At 37.4% G+C, this 24,770-nt stretch overlaps 3 protein-coding genes and 1 long non-coding RNA gene across 4 annotated transcripts; 2 read left to right on the top strand and 2 right to left on the bottom strand.

Moving 5' to 3' along the window:
* Nucleotides 1-246: 246 nt before the first annotated feature.
* Nucleotides 247-1,645, bottom strand: LOC108850877 (mitogen-activated protein kinase kinase kinase 20). The gene has a single exon (XM_018624338.2). The coding sequence runs from the start codon at nucleotides 1,576-1,578 to the stop codon at nucleotides 262-264; it is 1,317 nt and encodes a 438-aa protein (XP_018479840.2). The 5' UTR covers nucleotides 1,579-1,645; the 3' UTR covers nucleotides 247-261.
* A 5,169-nt stretch (nucleotides 1,646-6,814) lies between these two features.
* LOC130511334 (uncharacterized) lies at nucleotides 6,815-9,673 on the top strand. The gene has a single exon (XM_057008266.1). It carries the CDS (start codon nucleotides 6,815-6,817, stop codon nucleotides 9,671-9,673), a length of 2,859 nt encoding a protein of 952 aa, XP_056864246.1.
* A 4,987-nt stretch (nucleotides 9,674-14,660) lies between these two features.
* Nucleotides 14,661-16,168, bottom strand: LOC108848866 (probable protein phosphatase 2C 25). The gene is made up of 2 exons (XM_018622322.2): nucleotides 15,291-16,168; nucleotides 14,661-15,191 (listed from the first exon to the last, which is right to left on the bottom strand). Exons 1-2 carry the CDS (start codon nucleotides 16,062-16,064, stop codon nucleotides 14,850-14,852), a joined length of 1,116 nt encoding a protein of 371 aa, XP_018477824.2. The 5' UTR covers nucleotides 16,065-16,168; the 3' UTR covers nucleotides 14,661-14,849.
* Nucleotides 16,169-18,601: 2,433 nt separating this feature from the next.
* Nucleotides 18,602-19,925, top strand: LOC130512023 (uncharacterized). The gene is made up of 3 exons (XR_008945577.1): nucleotides 18,602-18,906; nucleotides 19,294-19,420; nucleotides 19,587-19,925. It is a non-coding gene; the product is annotated as an uncharacterized LOC130512023 (long non-coding RNA).
* The last annotated feature ends 4,845 nt before the right edge of the window (nucleotides 19,926-24,770 follow it).

Below are 24,770 nucleotides of genomic sequence, written 5' to 3'. Positions count from 1 at the left end.
CATATCGACTATTTAACCTAACAATTTCAACAAAATTATAAGGCTATGCTGATATTTTCACGATAACCCCCAATCACTTACTCTTAGTAGGCCTAGTTACATGGTTTTAGTTCCTCTCTCTAACGATCTTCAATATATTATAAAGCACAAATATTTGGTCAAGAAGCTGCGAAACAAAGATTGGATTGTGTAAATGAGAGTTATCGACAAAAAGAGGTAACAGTTGAGAGTTAGGACACTCATCTCATCACGTAAGAGTTTTCAAGAGATAGACCGATCCGAATCACATGCAATAACGAACAAAAAGTTAAGGCTGAGAATGAAAGATAGATATTTTCGCAACTTCTTATTATTACTACTTTGATGATGATAACAACAACAACAATATAGCATACGGACAATAATACGAATGTAAAACGTGGCATATATCTGAATATTCTCTACCACCAATAATAACACCAACGATACTTCACACGTCATCACCGACGCCGATTCTTCACTTCCGGACGGTGAAACAGAATCATCACTAGACACCGATGATATGTTTAATTGCAATTCAGCCCTTGTTGAAACCGGATATTCCAATTTTTCCGCTAACTCTTCGGAAGCATCGCTTCTAACCTCAATCCAACCGTTTGATTCCCAAATTGCCCCTTCCCTCGTCGCTAATTTACTCATTCTTGCCATCGCTGAGACCGTATTGCTCTCTTCTCCTTCGAACTCCGAGTTGACCCAGTCCAAAACGCAACGCGGAGATGACTCGGTGGTTAAAAACGAGTCATGATGATGAACTCGACGTAGAAACGGATGCTCGAGAAGCTGATCGCAGCTCCACCTCCGACTCCGATCTCGTCTCAAGCATTTCTCCAAGAAATCGCGGCCGAGCTCGGAGATCCCTGCTGGAACAAACGGCGACTCGTTCGAAAACCCGATCCGACTCAGCGAGTCGAAACCGTGATCTTCCCACGCCGGTTTCCCGGTGAGCATCTCGACGACCGTGCAGCCGAGAGACCACACGTCGCTCTCCGGTCCCTGGTACTCCCTCCTCACCACCTCCGGCGCCATCCAGAGCGGACTCCCACGCGGCGGCGCCGGTTTCTCCATCTCCATCGCCGATCCGAAGTCCGCAAGCTTCACCGATCCTCCGCCGTCGGCGACGAGGACGTTCTTCGCTTTCACGTCGCAGTGAACGATTCCGTTAGAGTGGACGTGACGGAGAGCGGACACGAGGCACCAGACGTAACGGCGGAGGAGCGTTTCGTCGCTGACGACGTTAGACACGTCACCTTCGGGTAAATACTCCAAGTGGAGGTTACGAAACGACGACGTTCCTTCTTTTGACACGTCATCGCCGAGGAACGTCACGATGTGCGGGTGAGGCTCGAGAGAGCGGAGGAGTGTGATCTCGTTCTCAAGGGACTCGGATTGAGAAGGGAGACACGTGGCGAGGTCTACTGACTTAACGGCGAAAACTCTACCGTTGAGTTTGCTCACGGCTTTGCTTACTGTTCCGAAACATCCTCTTCCGATATAAGAACCTCGTATCCAAGAAGAGTTTGTGATGCTCTGTTTCTCCATGTGTGCTGCTTTGGTTTGCTAACTAACTTTCGTGTGTAAATTGTTAAGGACACACGACGGGTATTTATACCTGCGTCGAAGTGATCAAATGTGAACGAGAAATAAAGTTGGCATTTTTATAATTTCTAACGTGGACGTTTCTTTTCTACTTTGTCTTTATTAATTTTTAAAACCGTGAACCCATTAAAAAAATCCACTTGGGATTCAGTAACTCTAAACTAACATTAAAATGTAATTTTAGATTTTAAATATTATTTATAATTCTGGAGATTTTGTTTTAAATTTGAGTTTTATATTTTGACAAATAAATCTTTTCAAATCCACACAAATTTATTGTGCAATAATATACTTAGATTATAATTATTAATTAAAAATCTGGAGAATTTGGTTTGATTTGATTTTAGATTTTTAACAAATAAATCTTTTTAAATTAACACAAATTTTATTGTGAAATAAAAATTATTAGTAAGTTTCTATGAATGAATAACACATGATCTTAATTCGTTTATGAATTATATAACCAATAACAAGGGGATAACAGAAATTTAAAAGTCATAGAATAGAACATTCAAAAATTAAATAACGTAACTACAAATTTAAAGCCTTTTTTCAAAAAAAAAAAAAAAAGCTACAAATTTAATTATATGTTAAATCAGATATATGGATAATCAGAAGAACGGTAAGTTTTCGGGATGTTCTGTAAGAAACCGAGTACTTTCTATATTATAGTTATCAACAAAAGAAACAAGTTGCTACTGTCTGATCGGGTCCGTTGATTTGGTACCCCAAATATGATAAAAGGGATAAGTCAACGGCTCTCATTTTTATGCAGTTTTACTTCTTTTCAACTTTATAAAATATAAGATATCCAACAAATAAAATGGTTGTTTTAATTTACCGTTGATGCCATTTTAGGCTAGGGCCGACAAGTGATGAGATCTCTCCGACGAATCGTGGGAACGGCAAACTAACTAAACGTGTCGATTGATTTTCGGATGTTTGTTTTCTGTTGACCTTTGTTGTTGGTTGTGCGTTATTAGTTTTATTTTTGTTTTGTTGACTCGAGTTAATACACGTTCAAACATGGAATATTCGGTGGTAATCTACCAATCACGTGTTTCAGAAAAAAAAAAGTCCACCAATCAAGTACTATTCTCAAATAACACACGTAATAGCCAATCATATACATATAACTTTTTTCTTTATTTTAGCTTAGAACTACAAAATGACTATCAATTACAATTGCCTTTCTTTAACAACTAATTACGATATACACAACACAATACACTATGTCAGCTTTGGAATTGGAAAAAGAAACATTATGTCAGATTTGGAATTAGATAAAGAAACTTTATGGCAGCTAAAAGCGGCGCTAGGGTTTTGGCGAATTTAGGGCGACAGAGCGATCTCCTCTCGTCACCGACGACGGCGTAGATCCTTCGATTCCGGCGATAAAGGAGGGAGGGAGACTACCTACACTCCTCCTGTCCGAAGCTTTCCTGCCCCTTGCAGTGTTTCCTTAGTTCTTTAGACATAACTTCATCTCTCTCAACCTTTACGTGCTACTCACGACAGAGGCCTCTCTCGAAGATTTGATCTCTCGTTTCCCCTATACTAGGGCGGGTGCTGCAGCCTACAGACCTAGGATGTATCACCATAGAAGAGATCGCTCGAGGATGGAGGATATACGACGTGATCGGAAACGTGACCGTGAAGAGGAAGAGATAATCAAGGTTCCAAAATTTGATTATACGGATCTGGTGGAAAAATACAAACTGTCTCTGGTGGGGCGGATGTTTCATCAAGATGGACGTAGTGTGGATGCACTGATCAAACACATGCCAAAGCGAAGAATATGGGATGTGGAGGGTAGAGTGCGAGGAACAAACCTGGGAAACAATAAGTTTCAGTTTGATTTTGATAATGAGGAAGACTTAAAGAAGGTGCTCCTTCGACGCCCATGCCACTTTAATAAGTGGAGCTTCTCCTTAGAAAGATGGACTCCTACGATCAAGGAGGACTACCCGAACTTCCTGCTGTTATGGGTTACGGTTACGGGTGTCCCTACGCACTATAAGAAAGATGAATCTTTTAGAAGTATCGGTGGAGCCCTAGGAAAAGTAGATGTAGTGGATGTGGACAATGGAAGAGTTCGAGTTTTCATCAACGCTGACGAACCATTACAGTTTGAACGTAAGGCTGGATATGATAATGGTGACGTGATAAAAGTGAAGCTTTCATACGAAGAACTTCACAGGTACTGCTTCACGTGCAATCTTATCTCTCATGAGGAGGGTACTTGTCCTGAGCTAACTCCTGAACAGAGGGAAGAGAAGCGCATAGCTAGACTGAAGAAGAAAGAGCAAGATGAACTAGCAGCTAGAGAAGCCTTCTCTGTTCCACTTCGAGGTTTTGCGAAACAAGCTCACGTGGAGTTTCAGACGAGGAACCAAAGAGAAGTAGATAACAGTAGAAGCCTACGGGGATCACCGGAAAGAAGAGCTGGAACCAATAATTTGGAGCTTAGCAGGAGGAGTGAAAAAACAGAGTATGGAGACCTCCGTAATAGAATAGCGACCAAAAGGGATGCTCTGGCCAAGAACGTATGGAACAGGCTTGACCATACCTCCGGGAGAAGTTACCGTGAACCAGAGAGATATCATCCTTATACTAGAGGCACAAGGGACGACTGGAGGATCATGCGAAGAGGGTCTGAGAGCTTAAACACCAAGTCTCGATACGGAGAATCGGACTCGTCCTCTAGCTGGAGAGTAAAAGGTCACAGTCCTCTTAGACAAGATAGGAACCAAGAGGTTGATAATGGGAAGAAGAGAGATACATATGCTAGATCAAACCGTGACTCCCCAGACTCACAAAGGACGATTTCAGAGTCGTACCGACAACCTAGGAGTGGATATCAAGGACGAGGAAGAGACCTGCAACTGAGACAACAACCTCGTCAAGAGTGGCGCCCGACCCGATCACCGGAGAAGAAGAACGACAGACAAGTGGAGACAGCAAAGGAGAAGGGAGCTCAAAGGATAGTCGAGAGGACTACAGAGAAGAATGGTGACAGAGAAACAGAGGCCGAACGCAATTACAGGTTGAAAGGGGAAGCAACTGTAAGGGAGGTTAACGATGGATCAGAAGATGAGAGAATGGAGACTTCTTTACCTGTACGGGTCTCTCAAACAACTCGAGGCACCACCGAGAACCCTAGAACAAATGTATCTCCTCTCAATAAGATCCCTGAGAATCAGGCGTATAAGGAAAAGGACCAGGCTGGTATCATAGATGAAACTCTAAAACACAATACTACGGCACATACTAGTCAAACTCCAACACGAGCAAAAGAGCAAGATCCCCTGATAAATAGGGTGGCGCAAAGTACCATTGAGGATATGGGCAAGCAAGGGGATGACGAGGAGGATAACCATTTAATGAGCACAGAAGAAATGAACCAATATTTGGATCAATATGCCAGTGTCGACATTGAGATGGATGAAAACATGATAGATGATGATGACCTTCTGGTTGAGATGGAGGATGAGGAAGTAGCTGTGCCGGAGACTCAAGAGATAGTAGCTCAAATCAACCAGATTAAGGCAAGAGAAGGACTAGGGACTGCAAAGGACGTGGTGGATAGAGCAGTGAAGAAAGACAGCGAAGTGGAACACCAAGTTAAAGTGAGGGTTACAAATCCTCAGAAGGAAATCCCTGCAGCTGTGCCCTCTTTTAGCAAACGAAGGGGAGCAAGAAGCCCGGATGCAAAAGGCCTTGCAGCCTCAAAGAAGCTAGCAAGTATCGGCAAAGCCTCTCCAAAAGGCAAGATGGTTAAAAATGGACGTCTGAATGCGACTAGAAGCGCACAAGCGACGCTGGTCCCTCGTATTGAGGTGTATCCTTCGGTGGTGAAACACCGAAAAACTACTGCTGTTTCAGGTTCGGTGGGGTCCCAGAAACCACCCAGTACTCAGATATGAGTGCAATCGCTTGGAATTGTCAGGGGGCCGGAGCCTACCTGACCAAGAAACATCTCCGGGAACTGCATCGTTTTTTTCATCCTAGTTTTATTTTTCTTTCAGAAACAAAAAATAATTTTACTTTCCTGCAAGACTTTCAAATTGAGTTTGGTTATGATCATTTGTTCACCATCGACCCGGTTGGTCGTAGTGGTGGACTAGCTTTATTTTATATGGATGCTTCCAATGTGGTTTTTAATTTTTCCAATGATCGTATAATTGACATTGAAGCTCAGGTGGAAGGACATCAGGTTTTTATTACCTTTGTATATGGGGATCCGGTGGTGGAACACCGTGGGAATGTATGGGAGCGGCTGTTAAGACTTAACGGAGATAGGGATGGCCCTTGGCTACTCCTGGGGGACTTTAATGAGATTATCAGCAATGAAGAGAAGAAAGGTGGAAGACGACGGGCGGACTCCACTTTCCTACCATTTAGGAACATGCTGGCAAGCTGTGGAATGATAGATTTTCCCTTTGTGGGGAACTCTTTGTCTTGGGCAGGACGTACACGAGCTGGAAGAGTCCAATGTCGGTTGGATAGAGCAGTTGGTAACGAAGATTGGCATCATATCTTTTCCCACACGTTTGTGGAGTATTTACTTCGATGGGGTTCTGATCATCGACCCATCATTGTGCGCTTCCTCTCCAAGGAAAAACAGAATAGAAGAAACTTTAAATTTGATAAGAGATGGATGAGCAAAGAAGGCTTTAGAGAGGCGGTAGAGTCGGATTGGAAGTCGCCGGAGCAAGATGGCCATGCGAGCTTATTTGAAAAGATCAGTAGGACGAGAAAGACTATATCAAAGTGGAAGAGGAGGAATATTTCGAATAATGAGCGCCTCATTGCTGCCCTAAAAGAACAGCTAGAGAAAGCACAAGCTGATGATCTGATCACAAGTGAGGAAGAACTAGAGCTCAAGTGGAAGCTATGTGCAGCTTATAGAGATGAGGAATTATACTGGAAACAGAAGAGTCGTATGCTCTGGCTGAGAGAAGGAGACCGGAACACCAGATATTTTCATGCTAAGACAAAACAAAGGAGGGCTAGGAACCGTATTACTCGGATAAAAAATTCAATGGATGTCTGGGTGGATACAGAGGAGGGTATAGAAGAGGTCGAGACAGCTTATTTCCACGAGCTTTTCACATCGTCAAACCCATCTAATATTGACGATACTATCCGGCATATTGCCGTGTCTGTTACGGAAGATATGAACCAGAAATTATTAAAAGTCCCTCAGGATGAGGAGATAAGAGAGGCCACTTTTGCTATAAACCCGGAGAAGGCGCCAGGACCTGATGGTATGACAAGCCTCTTTTACCAACGATTTTGGGCGACGGTTGGTAAAGATGTGTGCGCCATGGTACGAGAGTTCTTTATCACTGGCGAGTTAGATGAAAGAATAAATGCAACAAATATTTGCTTAATTCCGAAGACGGAGCGACCAGCTAAGATGTCAGAGTTCCGCCCCATCAGCCTATGTAACGTTGGATATAAAATCATATCGAAGATTCTCTCGACAAGACTCAAAAGAATTCTCCCGAAGATCATCTCTGAAACGCAGTCTGCCTTCGTATCTGGTCGGTTGATCACTGATAACATCTTTGTAGCCCAGGAGATGTTTCACGCCCTTAGAACGAACCAGAGCTGTAAAGGAAAGTACGTGGCGATCAAGACCGACATGAGCAAAGCTTATGACCGGGTCGAATGGAGCTTTATGGAGGCACTGTTACTAAAATTTGGGTTCGATGCCCATTGGGTTAATCTGGTTATGAAGTGTGTTTCGACAGTGTCATATCAGGTGCTAATAAACGGAGAGGCTAGGGGATATATCAAGCCATCAAGGGGGCTTCGGCAGGGGGACCCCATCTCGCCTTTCCTCTTCATTCTATGCACGGAAGTTTTGATTTCCCACATCCGACAAACGGAAGCAACGAAGAAAATATCCGGTATGAAAATCGCACGAGGAAGTCCAGCGATATCTCACCTTTTGTTCGCAGATGACAGTCTGTTCTTTTGCAAAGCGGAGCAATCCCAATGTGAAGAATTGGTTCGAATCATTGACGTCTATGGGTCAGCCTCAGGACAACAACTGAATAAAGAAAAATCTTCAGTTCTGTTCGGTTCTAAGGTCATAGCGTCCATTAAATCAGATCTGAAAAGATCACTTGGTATTACCAAAGAAGGTGGGATGGGCATGTACTTGGGGATGCCAGAGAAAATTTGTGGATCAAAAAAACAAGTTTTCTCTTTCGTGCAAGATCGTATGAACGGAAGAATTAACTCATGGTCAGGTCGATTGTTATCGAAAGGGGGCAAGGAGGTCCAGATAAAATCAGTAGCGCAGGCAATACCAACATATGTGATGTCATGCTATCAACTACCATTGGAGATTTGTAATAAATTATCCGCCGCAGTGGCGCGTTTTTGGTGGGGAGTACGAAATAATAACCGAGGTCTCCATTGGGTAGCCTGGGATAAAATTTGTGTCCCTTTGGACGAAGGAGGTTTGGGCTTCCGAAACTTTAGAGATTTTAATCTGGCTTTACTTGCTAAACAAGTATGGCGACTCCTAACTAAGCCTCACTCCTTGTTGGCAAGAGTACTGAAAGGAAGATACTACAAGCACTCGAACCCGATCACTACGGGTAAGGCGAATAACCCGTCCTTTGGATGGAAGAGTCTAATGGCGGCAAAACAGGTCCTATCTGATGGTCTACAGAGGAAAATAGGGACAGGAGCGGAGACTTATGTTTGGAAAGATGTGTGGCTACCCACGAACCCACCTCGGCCAGCGATCCCACGAGATGGAAACACTGAAACTGGTCTAATGGTTCACCATCTTATTGACTTTGAACGGAAGGAATGGAACATTGTTCTTGTGCAGGAACTAGTGGCAGCTGTCGATGTCCCGAGAATCTTATCACTTAAAGTAAGCCGCACGGGTCGAAGAGATGATTATACGTGGAGCCATACGAACTCGGGGAACTACACCGTACGCTCAGGATATGATGTCGCAGTAAAGCAGAGGAAGCAAGGCGAGAATGAAGCCATGATGGAGCCAAGTATTACGGAGATAAAGAAAAAGATATGGAAGTTAAAATGCCCGAGGAAGATAAAACATTTCTTGTGGAGTGCAGTGTCGGGTTACGTAGCATCTGCGAGTAAGCTAAAGGAAAGACATTGTGGTAATGATGCGGTGTGTCAAAGATGCGGTACGGAGCAGGAAACTATAAACCATATTATTTTTGAATGCCCTCCGGCCGTACAATGCTGGGCACTGTCGTCAATACCATCCTCTCCGGGTATATTCCCGTGTTCATCAATCTATACAAACATGGATACACTTATCCAACTTGTAGCTAATACATCAATGCAAGATACACAAGTCTCTATGTTTCCATGGCTGATTTGGTATCTATGGAAGGCGCGTAACGAGAAGTGCTTTAACGCAAAGGATGTGGCGCCTTTAGATACGCTCCAGCTTGCTAGTAGTGAAGCCCAAGCATGGCGCATAGCACAGATCGTGGAGATCAATGCAGAGGAAGGCAAGCCAGCGGAAGACACAGGACTAAGCCTCAACCATCGCGACACTGACTGCAAATGGATTTGCCAGGTTGACGCCTCCTGGAAGGATGAAAACGAAGGAACAGGGCTCGGGTTTATTCTTTTTGAAGATCGACGTATGAAGTTACTTGGCATTAAGCACTATGACAAGGTAGCTTCACCAATCCATGCTGAAGCTGAAGCCTTAAGCTGGGCCCTGAGAGAGACGCGGAAGATAGGTGTTTGCGAAGTGATTGTTGAATCGGATTGCCAGCAACTTGTACACCTCATCAACATGCCGCAAGAGTGGCCTGCGCTTGGCCCTGAGCTAGATGAAATCGATTTCTTATGCTCGGAATTCTCTTCTATCTCAACTGTTTTTATCAAACGTTTATTCAATAGCCGTGCGGACTGTCTCTCTAAGGCAGGACGATCACGAGCTCCAAACTTCTGTTACTTGGGTGATAAGGCTCCTCCATGGCTGGCTAATGAAGCTAGCTTATGTGAACCTTTAGTTTCTTAATAAAGTTTTTCTTTGGGTGTCAAAAAAAAAAAGATAAAGAAACTTTATGTCAGATTTGAGATTAGATAAAGAAACATTATGTAGAAAGTTATAAATGTGTTGGTATCTAAACGCTATAAGATTTTGTAAAATGATTTTATTTTTGCCTAAAAGTGAATAAGTCTGATGGCAGAAGTAGTTTGGAGTCTTTGGACAATTAACTGCTTCAAATTATCGACTTTTTCTGACATACCAGTACAAATCTCGTTATCATAATTTTCTTAAGTTAAGACATAACGTTGCTAAATATACAAATACAATTAGTATACTAAAATAATATAGAGGTACGCATTCGTCTGGGCTTAGGGCATCTCTAACCCCACTCCATAATTTACTCCAAATTGAGAAATGGAGTGGAAAATGGAGTGATGACCAAAAAATAAAAACATTACTCCATAAATAGAGTAATGCTTTTATTTTTTGGTCATCTTTCCATTTTCTACTCCATTTTTAGTTCTATTTCTTAATTTGGAGTAAATTATGAAGTGTGGTTGGAGATGCTCTTAGAGCATCCACAACGCCAATACTGATGGCTCTATAACCTAGAAAGTTTTTTTTATTTTTTATTATTTTTTCAGCTTTAAAAAAAATAGTATCCAATCATGGGCTCTCACATAGTGACGGGCTCCGCGTACAATAACGTATTTACTTAATAAACGATCCTTAGCTAGAGATTATAAGAGCATGATTATTGCATAGATCTTTAGCAAAAGTCCTTAATATACATATATGTATATATATGTATATGTATATATTATATATGCGTATATAATTGTTTGTTAAAGATTTTACGGAAACCGAAACCGAAAGTTTTTTAATTAAGGAACTTTTGGTTTCGGTTTCCGTAAAATCCTTAGCAAACAATTATATACGCATATATAATATATACATATACATATATATACATATATGTGTATTAAGGACTTTTGCTAAGAATCTATGCAATAATTATGCTCTAAGAGGTAAAGTTGGCACAAATTTTTAAATTGTGTGGAATCCACGAATTATTTTAATAGTTTAATTTTAAGGATTGATGATTAAAAACCAGCGTTGCTGGTGCTCTTATGCCCAGTCGAACAAAAACTTAAAAAATAAGTTTAATATTATAGCATTAAGAAAAAACTTGTGACATGTATTCTAGAAATTTAAATTTAAATGAAATATAAGTTATAACGAAGGCACTAATAAAAAGCCACTAAGCTGCATGCATGTCTTCCTGTTAGCCAGTGGCCTTGGACAATATATGTCAATGAAACATGAGTTTTGGTCCTAAATTTCAAGTAGATCATATAATCTCCAAACAATATATTTTCTTAAAACTTTTACAAAATTGTTTACAATCCCATAAATTCAGAACATATCCTATAAATTTCTATATATTATTTAATGTTCTGATTACGTTAAACTTTGAGCGTTGTATCGTCGCCCCAACTTATTATAACCGCTTAAACATTGTCAACAATCAATGTTAAAGTTCAAATAAAAAAACAATGTCGACGAGGGTAAACCGGCACACTGAAAGTACGCCAAGCATGGGATACTCAAATAATAGCGAACCGCATAAAAATTGGAAGTCAGTAAAAGAAGCGTGTAGCAACAGAGTTAGTTGTCCCCAACGAAGTTGATATGAGACATGAGAGAGAGGTTCATGACTTTATCACTTGCGCACCTAAAAGAAGTAAGAACTAGATCTTTGGTGGGGTACTTCGGTGAAACTTACGTGTCACGAAACTGCTGGTCCACGTTCTCCAACAGAGGACCAAAGACTCCAGTTGTTTAGAGGATTGCACTATTGACGTGCCTTAACCACCTCTAACCTCCACTTTAAATAACTCTTTTTGTTCTTTTGTTGGGTAATTAAAACAGATAAACTTACCCAACGTGATCCCTGATGGACTGGAAAAGAGAAACGCTATTTTAATCAGAATGCTTATTCACAAATAATGTTGACAAAGAAGAAAAGTTCATTAAAAATATCTAATTAGTTACTAATTCATGAGTTAACAAAACATCAAGTTACGAAGACTTCTGCTGCTTCTATACACTTACCATCTACCTAAGGCATTTACTTAGTAAGAAAAGTCACTTCTTTTTAAAGAAAAATATATTTTGTTTGTTTGTTTGCTTGTGGGAGATCTCTGCCCTTCCGTGAACGTGAAGAGTACTATATTTACGGTCCACCACTTGCTGGATATCCTTTCAATTAGAGTCCAAAAAATAAGATATTATTTTGAGATTTAATGGACCCATCCCATACCATTTTACCAAGTTACAGATTAAGCAATCCACTTGGAAAACAAAATATTAGCCAATGCAAGTGCAAGGGCAACATGTCATTCGTTGGTACTAAACTTTTAGTGTACCAATTCTTATCGAAATCGACTACATATTGTAACATTAAAGTAGTTAGGTCATGTATATACTCAGAAAGAGAATTATAAAAGGCTTAAATAATCAGAAGTGTTTGACATTTCTAGAGACAATATTTTTAATGTTGATTTGCTTTAATAATTTTTTTATATAAATTAAATAGTACTAGTTTGGGTACTAGATGCATGGCAAAGAGCAAAACACAATAGAGACATAAGTTGCTGTTTATGTTGATAGTTGTCGTGGGAGTAGAAGACAAAGACGAAGCAGAAAACACTCGAAATTGAGGTGGCCGACAATACAACATGCTTATGTTATTGCAACTCTGAAGAAACCTCTAACAGCATCATCTTCAGCCTTTTTTATTTAGGATCGATTCAAGATCATGCACAATGATCTTTGTATCACAAGGATAACGATCCGATCGGTAGTAAACGGTGTGGTTCATGAGTATCTTACAACAATACAAAATTGAGGAATCTGGACGGTGGAAACATTATAAGCGTGGTTGATGAGGTCGGTATGAACTGTCACAATGTCGTCTGGACTGCATTGCAGTATAAAGTGGAACGCAAAATTATAATTAATAAAAATATGAGAGCTATGATGTAAAACAGAAATGTAAGCAAATTTGTATGGTTTTGATAGATTTTTTTTGAATAAACTACAGTGTTTGGCGGCTGGACTAAGGCAATGCCGATATTTTTCAATTCTCGGTGGTTAACGAGAATCGAACTGCAGGTTACCCTATTGAGTTTTTCTCTCAAGTACCACTAGTCCAGCCGCGTTCGTTTGGTTTTTGACAGATTTTCGCCCATTGTAAACGATCAATCTAATTAGTGATCAGTGGAGACTGCACATTACTTCAAATCATACAAGCAACCTAGTCATTCTAAATTTGATCAACCTTTCGTTAAACAGTTTTCGACAGATGCATTTTGGATTAAGAGATTAAAAGATTTACATAATTTGAACTTTTTGCACGTATGGCAACGATTCCCTTCCAATTCATCAATTAATTCATGTATTACAAAACGGGTAACTATAAGAATAAATTATAATTCATATACTATCAAGAAAAAAACTATAGAATATAGTTAATATACAGTTGAAGATGAGGACCACACGCAAAGACACCACACCAATGGCAAGTTGTAGGGGACGAACTCTGTCTTCCATAACGTGAATATTTAATTGCATGTGATGCGAGTGTGATTTATATATACTATTGATGTTTTCTAATGCTTGTTTATTTTTAAATTATGGATTTGTTGAGAAGTCTGATTCAGCAACTTTTTTTTCCATGCGTCATTCGTCTTGTACAAAATGAGATGAAAAGGAGACTTTGACTTATAATAAGATGAGATAGGTGTGAAACCATGAATTTTTCAAAATTAATATATGAAAAAAATACAAGTAAAGTTAGGTTTTAGTTGATTAAATGAATGTCGATCTTGTAGGTGATCGTGTTTATTTGTCAGGCTTTCATCGTTTTTTTTTTCTTTTGAAACACCAGACTTTCATCTTCATAAATATGTTTTTTGGAAGAAGAAAAAACAATGATCATAAATGAATTTGATAGATAGAAACTAAGTCAAGCGAACAAACTTGTACTTTAGTTACATTGAAGTGGTGGAAGTGGAACACCGAAAACATGATGTGTGTGTGGAACTTAACTGCTAAATTGGCGGAGATTTGGTTTTGGTGAAGTAAAATAAGATTTTTAGAACAAACACAACAAAAAGAAAAGTTTAACGACGTGCGGTTTTGGGGTCCGTTAGAAAACCAGAAAACAGAAACGTGTTCTCCGCCTACAACACAAAAGCATGTGTTTATCTTTCACGTGTTGTTTTGTTCTTTCTTACCTTGACCATTGTCTTCTTCCTCTTTTCACAAACACGATCCTTCTTTTCTTATTTGTTGCCCTTATCCTTTATCGACCTTCTCCACCTCTGTAATCACTATCACCGCACAAACTTGGTTTTCTATTTATTTATTTTCACATGTTTGAAGTTTGAGAATTCTGTCCATGATAATATATAATGTTTTCATAATGATGTAACATATGTGACTATATATATATGGTTCAAACTCTAATGTGGATATGAAAAATGTGGCCAGTGTACGATATAATCAGTTATATACAGTCACTTTTGTTACTCTGGATCAACAACAAAAAACACACAAAAGTACTGTTCTCGGCTCAAAGGTTCTAAAATGTGGTCAGTGTACGTTATAATCAGTTATAACCTATATATGACTACTTAGGTGATTTGCACTAGTTTCAGTGTCCTAACAAGATGGAAGGTAGAAACATGAATAAATTAAATCTAACAAGATTGTAACAGCTAGACAAAAACAAACATTTCTTACTTTTACATGAAACCTAGTTGAGATGCAAATACAATTGATGATAAAGAAAAAAAACTAAACTAAACTACATGTGTGCATATAGTTGATTTGGTTTTCTGTTTGGCCCAGTGTTGATGAAATTTGCTGGAGTTATATCGAATGGCCTCTTGGCCCTCTTCATCCTTTAAATTAGATTAAATCTACATTATACACATAGGACACATAATAATAACGAACTGATAATCCCTTATATTAAACTGGACCAATGCATCATACAAGCACATAACCCACACTGAGCTTATCTTTTCACAAAGTTAGAAAGAATAAATAAATGATAAATCTACTTACACATAAAGCTAAAATCATAAGAAGCCCACCAATTTCTAACTAAAAATCCTCTAAACAATCTCACTTTCTAGATGAACTGGCGCAAAGGGATCAACATGACACTAATATCATCCGAAGAGCCTCGTGAAGCAGAGAGATCAACAAGCTTCTTACATGCTAACAACAGTGTCTTCTTCTCATCTCCTAAGCAGAAGGGACGAGCAATGTCTACTGCTTCTTGGTTACTCACTTTGTCCAACAGACCATCCGATGCCAAGATCAAGAACTCGTGCTCATCATCGATTCTTAACGTCTTCGTCTCTGGTTCTGCTATCACCCATTTCTTGAGATGAGCATCACCTATTCCCCTCGTCACAGCTAAAGATCCTTGTATCCTCCAAACACCACGAAACATATCAACATATCCGCCCTGCATATACATATTAATCTATTATTAGAAACCCTACTTTCCATATCAAACCGTTTTATACCAAAAAAGGAAACTTGACTAAAACGTTGAGATTCTCACCGTGGTTTCAATTCTTGCCCGTTCATCATCTCTAGAGGGACGGTGGTCGGAAGAAAGAGCCTCCGCGACGCCTCCCACGCTCACAACGGCGCGACAATCGCCGGCATTGGCGACCACGAGGTTCCCGTCTCTGAACATAGCCGTGACGCAGCAAGAACCGCCTCTAACGTCTTCCCCCTCGAGAAACGCGGCGTCTGTCCTCAAGTAACCGCGTTTCACCGCGTCTGCCACGTCACTCTTACCAGCTACCTCTTCTAAGACGTTCTTATCTAAGTTCTTAGCTGCGAACTCGGACGCGTTGGCTCCTCCGTGACCGTCGTAGACTCCGAATATCGCGTGTTTGCGATCTCCTCCGAGATTGGTCATAGCGGAGAAGCGATCCTCCATAGCTTCTCTCCTTCCTCTCTTGCAGTAAACAGAGTAACCATCTCCTTCCCTCTCCACCTCTCTCCTCTCTTCCTCCTCCCTCCGCGTCGCCACCGTGATCTCCGACGCGGTAGCGATCGGTATGTCAAGCCTCGTAGGTCGTTTCCTCTTCAAAACCCCTCCATGCGTTTTGGAGGAAACAGAAGAGTCCGATGATCCAAGCACTAACGGCGTCGGCGGTTTCTTGAAACGAAGACGAAAGGGAGATTTAGGGGAAGAAGCAGCGGAGGAGGAGGCGGAAAGAGTGATGAGAGAGACGGTTTCATGCGGCGAAGAGAGTGTAGAAGCTTTGTTGTTGCAGAAAAGAGATGACACCGGAGAATTGCAGACGGCGATGGAGCAAGACATGGTCGAGATTTGTTTATGTTGAAGATGATTGATCTGTCTCTTTTGTTTTTGTCTTCCTTGCTGTTCTGTTTTTTTTTTAAGGAGAGAGAGAGAGGAGAAGAGGTTTAAATATAAACGAGGGAGAAGGTGTGAATTGTTGAATGATAATAATGGAGTCCGTGTTTATCGAGCTTGCTTCTCTTTAGTCTATTCCATTGACTAACAAAATGACGTACATACCCCTTTTGCAACTTCCATTCCTCTGTTTACCAGATATTATTCCTAGAGGGAACATGACTGAATCTAAAATAGAATCCTACTCTTGTTGACCAGATCTTTTCTTAAAAAGGAAGAAAAAGTAATTATATTTCTTTTGCTTTTGGTGATTTTATTTTCTTTTATAAATCTATGTTTTACAAATGAAAAATAAATGTATTTAATGATGAATACTTGAGATAAATAGTGTATAATAGGCTGTCATATAAATTTAATATTAATGGTTTATATCATTTGTTTAATTTTACCAAAATTTACATTAATAAAAGAACGCAATCAACATTGAAAACCTAACTATTATTGTTTAGTTGAAAAGTGAATTGGTTTTTTAGAAAACATCCACTTTACAACAGTGGAATTTCCTTCGAGAGACAATACATAAAAAATGGTGTGGAATGGCATGTGAAATGCGATTTCGCGAATATTTTACCAATAAAAAAAATGATACGGAATGAAAAAAATACAGATTTATATTTTTACTAACAAAAATATAAAAGAAAAATTCATTAAGTGAAAAAATAATTTTAGTAGATTATGGTAGAAAATTTTACAAAATCAGTACTTTCATATTACTAAATTATATGTTAAGACTATTTTAAATTTTAAAATACATAGCAATACTTTTTAAATGATAAATAGTTATATTGTAGATAAAGTTATATTATAATTTATATATCATTAAATATCACTCTATTATTAAAAATATTGGAAGATAAGCTAGATATTTATAATAAGAACTAAATATTTTTAATAAATTTTAGTTATTTTTACATTCTGTAATAATTAGTTTAATTATTGATATTTGTTTTTTATTATAACAAATTGAATACCATATAAAATAGTTTGATCAATTTAATATGTATTCCACCATTCCGTAAATTTTAAAATTTTCAGCAGTTTAATTAATATTTCTGTAACTTAACTATTTTTTCTGCGATTTCACCATTAAACAATAGTTACCAATCGGAGTAAAAATATGTGAAAAAGACTTAATCATCCATTTTAAAACAAGCCTCTAAAGCATAGTATTCAAGGAAAGACAGCAACCCCCAAAAGAGAATTTGCGAGGACAAGACAGTAATTCTCCATCCTGAAGAATTTGAAGTAAGCTGCTTTGTTGTTTTGATTTGTGAGGGTAAAACGGATATTTAAAATTAAGTCAAAAACACGTCTAAAAGGAAAGGAAATATACAACAATCTGGGCATGTGGCGTTTCTACTAGGTAATGTATCTGTGTTAAAGAAGTGTTGATTGATGACTCTGCTTTTTTCAACTCATTTTCACTAGATAATGAATGAAGACAAATTATAGGACAGTTTCCGTGGCCATTTAGAGGTTACGCGTTGCCATTTCATTGGACATATCTTTTGGCTGGTCGAAGCTTCTCAGCAGGTGACCGTTGAGGAGTCCTGTGAGTCTTCTTGGTTTGTTTGTTTCTTTCTTTTTGGCTTCCGTTTGATGACTGTTGTGAAATCAATTATTTCAATTCACACGAGGTCTTCTAATTTTAAAATAATATCAAGTCTCGTTAACAGTGAAATTATTTTGTATAAGTTCCCTAGTTGGCACAACTATCATCTTAGTTTCTAAAAAACATCCAATATAAAAATATTGAAAAATGAAAAAAAGAAAACAAACAGAAAATGATGAAGAAATACTATTCTGGTTTAACAAACTTTACAAAAAATATGAGAAACTTTGGATTTAATCGGTTAACACTATATAGATATTAGAAATGAGTAAGAAAAAAATGCAGATGAATGACATTATAGGAATGAGGATGAAGATTATTCTTTATCATTTTGGTGAGGAATAAATTTGTTATATAATTTTCTAGAATTAAAAAATATAAAGAATGGAAAGGAAAACTATTTTATAAAAATGGTAAAAAAATTAGGAATAATAAAGAATGCATTATTCCATTCATTTATTGATCACCAGTTAGAGCATTTGTTTACAAAAACGGATAAAGTACTATCATCTATGATTGTCAATAAACACAAAGTATCTGCCTTTGTTTACAAAAACGGATAAAGTACTATCATCTATGATTGTCAATAAACACAAAGTATCTATGAGATACTTTGTGTTATTCCTAACTAAAGCGCTGTTTGTTTGGTCGTCGCACGTACCTGCGGCTGCGGCTGCGTCAAAGAAGTGTGTTCGTTTGATTGACGCCGTACTTACGTCTAGACGCTGCGGCTAAACGCTGCGTCATGCGTCCATAATTTTTTGACGCCAGTTTTATCAGCGTTTGACGCAGAAAACTGCGTCCAGAGATGTAATTTACGTATTTGCTCTTACAATGTTTCTTTATTTACTAAAAATCCCTAATCCTAATTTCGATTGACGCAGCTTCTCTGGACGCAGTTTCCATCTCTCGTCCCTCTTGTCTCCATTGACGCATTCCGAGCTCAGACGAACTCCATAGACACATCTCGATCTTAGACATCTCTCTCTCTCTCTCTCTCTCTCTCTCTAATCTCACCTCGAAGCTCTCTTCTCCGAGGTCATCTCATTTCGAATCTCTCTCTTCTCCATAGCATCTCGAGCTCGACTAAACCCATCTCATCCTTTTCTCGTTGAGGTATTGTCTCTGTTCTAAAGCATTTGGGTTTCAAGCATCGTTGCTCCAGCTCTGTCTTCACCTTTCCTTGTTTATAAGAATCATGGTCTGAAAAAAAAAACAAATGAGCTATTGGATTCTTCTCTTGTTTAGTTGTTACTTGAACGATGTGTGTTTAGCTTGGTTGCTTGAACGATGTGTGTTTCATCTCTGCCAATGGTTGGTATATGAGCTTGGTATATGAGTTGTGGTTGGTTCTAGTTGGTAAAGACATGTTTTTTGTACGTATATAAGTGTATACATGATGAGAGGTCCTTAGTGGTGTGATGTGTATGTCTGTATGATGGTACTAGTTGTCTTCAAAGACTTTACACTATGATATCTTAACAGTCTTGATGAAATGGGCAGGCTAAGAACCCAGATATTGAGAAGTGCTTAGAGGTTGTTGCCACTTTGGAAGCAAGGACGGTACTGGTGAGGTTCGTTGTTAATTTTTGGAGATACAGTTTAAGAATGATGCCAATACCTCACACTGGTTTGATACAGTTTCACTCTTTTTTTTTTTTTTTTTTTTTTTTTTTTTTTTGAAACTCATACAGTTTCACTCTTAGTTTCTTTTTTTTTTAAATAAATTCAAGTTAAAGTGACTAATGATAGGATTGTTTGTAACTTACCTTCTTGTCTGCTTGAGCTGCTTTAAGGAATCTTATTAAGAAAGGGTATTGTGTAAGCCGACAACGCTTCAAGCAACAGGAGTGGCGTCAAGCTTGGTGGAGACTATACAAGGAGTTTGCAGGCTAGATCGACCTCTATTCTCAGTATCTTCTTGGAGATGCAGGAAGTGAAAGAAGATGAATGATATAAAAACTTGTGTGTTCTCTTTTGTTTATGAGAGCAGGGTTCCTTTCTTTTGTTATACATAGGGACACAATGTTAGTTCATTTAGGTTTGATCCAGCTTATACGAAAACCGGTCTGTTCAACATGGTCTCAAAACACAAAACTGTTGCAAATAAATAAAAATTTGACTTTCTCTCAGCATATGATTCTGTTGTTAGTGTGTAATAAAAACTAGTTTGGTGTATGTTTGGATAACAATGAGGCCAAATGCACTTTCCAAAGAATGTTGATGTATATAAATACAAAAAGATGAGTAATGTTACAAAAATGGTTACAAAGATTTTTTTTTTTTAATTTAGCTTATGATTTATGACAAGAAATGTTACATTTATATATTTGACTAAAAATTAATTACCAATTAAGTATAATATTTTAATAGATATAAATATATTTAAACTATATTTTAATTATTTAAAATACAATTTTACAAATTTAAACTATATTTTTTAAAATACAATTCTACAGATTTTTAAATGTAAATTAGATAAAATAGCCGCAGCGTCTGTCAAACGAACGACAATCTGCGTCAGCGGCAGCGTCGGCGTCGGCATCAACGTCTACAAAACGAACAACAACTCAATTTCGTTGACGCAACCGCTGTCGCTGACGCCGACGCTGACGCCGAAAGCTGCGGCAACCAAACGAACAGCACTTAACTCAATTCATATGATTTTCCAAAACTAATATTATTAAATTATAAAAATAAAAATAAACATATATATATATATATACACAAAATAATACAAAAAGCTGAATTAAATGCAAAACTAATCTTATTTTACCTATTTAAAACTCAAAAGTTGTAATTTATCTCAGAATGATAATTAATCCAATATATATCAAAAATATAAAAGTGAACCAGTCAGATTTTTACACATAAGTTTCACTGCCGTAAATTGCATGTATAAATACGAAAAGATATTGTTATTTCAAATATTTAATTATTTATATTATAAATGAAAATAAAAATTAAATAACTCAATTTTTAATAAATACTTTGTACTGATATGATACACCAAAATTAATATCAAAATATTGTTCATGAAGATATTAAACTTCACTACTAATTTTACTTTGTATACTATATTATTTCACATAGTGTACAAAACATTCTCGTGTATTAGTACTACAAAGGTAGCAAACAATTTTTTCTAACAAGGCTTTAACAATCTTTTGTTTTCGGATATTCTATTTAAATTGCAGGAGGAAGTATTGTGAAAAATCACAGACATAAAACACAATAAAAATTACTTATGAGTAAAGAGTAGCTGGAAATAATGTTTCTTTTTTTTGACAAAAGCTGGAAATGATGTTGAACAAGGACATTGGCTAAAGATTGTCATGGCGGCGCCGGCAACAATCACATTAACAAGCCCGAAGATCGGCGAAAGAGCTAGCCCGGAAGCCCAATAACCATAAGTAAATGATGTCAAAGTTCCTCTTTAATCCGAAATCTATCTAAATAATGTAGCATTTATTTGCACATGTTTAGATATTCCCTCGCTCGTTCACGAAACCCAACTACTAGTGTAGACTAATTGTGATGGCAATTCGATGGTTCTGATTATACATCTATACTATTAAAACAGAAGCACAACTTTGGACCATACTTAATCCTAGGTAGAATTTATTAAAAAAACTATAGATTATAATTAATTCAAGTATAATATTAATATTAGTCCTAACAATCTAAAATTAAATCTCGCTGATGTTAATTATGGCAGCAATTTAAATGGAACAATTATTAATGATCGGTTTTAAGGTAACAATGTTTATGGTAAGTTTTGTAAAATACCATAATCTAATACCACATATATTTATAGAGAAAAAAATAAATACAACTTTCCTTAGTTACCAATAATATTTCCGAAATTAATTAAAAATAATTTATTTTATATTTTCGAATTTATAAAATGTTCACATGTGAATATTTTGTAACATACTATATTTTACCAAAAACAATACACATTAAATTTATCTTGAGATTTGAAAACAAGGATCAAAATTAATATAATTAAATATTTAAATGTCTAATGCAAAAATTGAAACTAAATTAAAAAGATTTAAAATAACAGTTTAACTCAAGCCTTAAATCAAACTGGATTACATATCGTCATCTATTGGCTCAACCGGTTGCTTCAGGTTTTAGCGGTTTCTTTACGATTTTTATCAATATTTTTAAATGATGGATATATCGTAAAACTCAAAGTAGTTTTATATTGGTTCATTAGGTTTAAAGTCCGTGGGTTTAAATTTTAAAATTAAAAAGTAACAGTTTAAACCAAATTGAATTACATATCGATATCTACCAGTTCAACTAGTAGCTTCGGGTTTTAGCGATTTCTTTATGAGTTTAAATTATAGATATTTCTTAAAACTCAAACTGAATTTTATATCGGATCAGTGGATTCAAGCTATATTTAAAAAAACATTTAAATTTAAAAATTGTTTTGAATAAACAAAATTTTACAAATCAACAAAACATTTATAACACTGTTAATAAGAAAATTTATCATATTAGTAAACAAACAAACAAATATATAAATTTATCATATCCGCTCTTTGAAAGGGCGGGTCAAAATCTAGTTTAAATTAAAATAGCAATCACGTATATATGTCATCATTACAAGCAAATTGCCAATAAGTTGAATGCTCATTAGTTTGAACTTTGAATCATTACAATAGTCAGTAAGGTATGACTGTGAAATTGTGTTCAAATACTGTTTTTGTTGAGCTGAGGAATGAGTCACATATAAGACCCCTACTTTTACGATTGGACTTGGTCATAAGATTATTATATTCGTTGACTTTTTTTTTGCCATCTGAAAGTTTTATATTTACAGAACCATATTAGAAGGCCCAAAGAATCGGCCCAAACAAAAATTCAAACCGGGTATACACACAAGCCCGTCACCCAACGAACTCCAAGCCCAAATGAAAAACTCCGTGATCCAAGCCCGCCACCGTTCACCGCAACGCACACTTCCACGTGTTGAATCCGCGGCAGCACAGAAGACGCATGGCAGATGGAAGAGCTTCGTCATCACGAGCGACTGGAGATCGCCGCCGGGACCGGGAACCAAGCACTTCGCCGGAATCGCAATCACCAACTCCTTTCCAATGAGAGGTCGACGCTGTAATCGATCGAGACAGAGACCACCGGATACACCGGGAGAAGACACACGACCACCAAAATCCACCCCCAACAACAATATTGAGGGTAAAAGATTCGAAGTCAGACACGTACTGCCTGAGCCTAAGAGAGAATCAATCTCCTCCTATCTCGGCCACCACCACCGAAAGGAACCCCTTTCCACACAGCTCGAAACCTTCCCTGAGAATAGAAGCCGGCGACCACTACCGAAGAAGATACGGTACGGTCCTAGAGTCAGGCGCCGGCGAGAAGCGGTGGTGGAACCACCCTCTCCCGAAAACCAAAATCGTGAAACACCCAGAGTGGATGTACGACGCCGATTATAGATACTTATATAAACGAGACTAAAAAAGGAGAAGCACAAAGAGAAGCCGGACCGACGAGACGAAAGAAGCCCCTCCGTCGGCCGGAAAACACAGATCGCTGCAGTTGTGGTCTAGTGAAAAGACGGAACTTTGTTTCTAGAGAGAGAATTATGATTTATTATATTCGTTGACTGTTGTTAAGTATAAGTTTTTAAGTTGTTGTATTGTACATTTGTACTTGTACGGCGACCGTTTTATTTTACTTACCGTTTGTTTTTCTTTTTGTGTTTTTTTTTTAAAGCTTTTGTTTTTGTGTTGTTCTTGTTATTTTGGTTGAATATGGTAGTCTGTTGGTTCACCTTGAATAATTTTCTTTTCAATCAGAAAAATAATCACAAGTTTTAATAGCGGGAAACAAATCTAGTGTATATTACTGACAAAAAAAACTGAGACTATAACTGAGGTTTGTTTGAAATCAGTTTGAGGCCCAATGAGCCTTTACAATGTAAAAGTCCGAAGCTTCTGCCCAATGTATCGACCTTTTCGTCTGCAATGTTCGATTATCCACTATACTGAACATTGTTAATTACTAACTAGATTAGGACCCGCCCTAAAGGGCGGAAATTGATTTGTCAAATTTCAATTAATAATATATGGTATATATAATATGTGTATATAATATTATATATATTTTGTGTAACATTTATATATATATATATATATACATATTAGACATATATAATATTTTATTAATTATATATAAATTTAATAGTATTATAATTTGTGTTGTACTTGTTATTAGTTTGTATTTAATCTTCTTTCATTTCTAGTATAATAATTTGCTTTGTCACACATTTTACCTTTTAACACACATAGTTATACCTTTTTTCAAAAAAAAGCTTATACACATAGTCTCATAAAATGTAATATATAAAAAAAACATATTTAAAAAATCTATTGACCATATGCCATCATTATTTGGTTGTTTGAACAAAAAAAAGTCATGTTCTTGCATAACTGTGTATGTTGTGATATGATGTAGGTAAAGAGTAAATATATGGAAGTAAAGTTAGTGATACGAACATGAGCCTATGTTGGTCTATGCCACAATTATTTAGTTTTTGGAAGATCAATGAGCATAAGCATACACGGTCTTTGTATGCTTACGTTGTAAATGAGTCGAATATTTTTTCTCTTATGTCTGGAATGATATGGAACTCGTTGATTTAAGAGTGATTCAGTTTTATATGATCTAATTATATTAAGAGATTAACCAAAAATATTATAAAAGTGTTACTGGTTAGGTTTAACTAATCTATGTTGGTTAAGATTTGGTTTAATTTAAGTTAGTAGGTTACATTTTATAGGAGATATGATATATTCTAGCAACAACTATGAAAGAGTCCAAAATTTAAATGAGAACTTCAAATAGTAGATAATCCTTAAATTAATAGATTAGATGTTTTTTCTCAGTGGATCCTGACACATTCTTAACAACAATTAGTGAATAAGTATGATAGAGTCATA

This window comes from Raphanus sativus, chromosome 4, assembly GCF_000801105.2.
Source record: "Raphanus sativus cultivar WK10039 chromosome 4, ASM80110v3, whole genome shotgun sequence".
Classification (NCBI taxonomy): Eukaryota; Viridiplantae; Streptophyta; class Magnoliopsida; order Brassicales; family Brassicaceae; genus Raphanus; species Raphanus sativus.
Note: the sequence above shows the minus strand (reverse complement) of the source record. Positions and strands in the feature narration are given on the sequence as shown.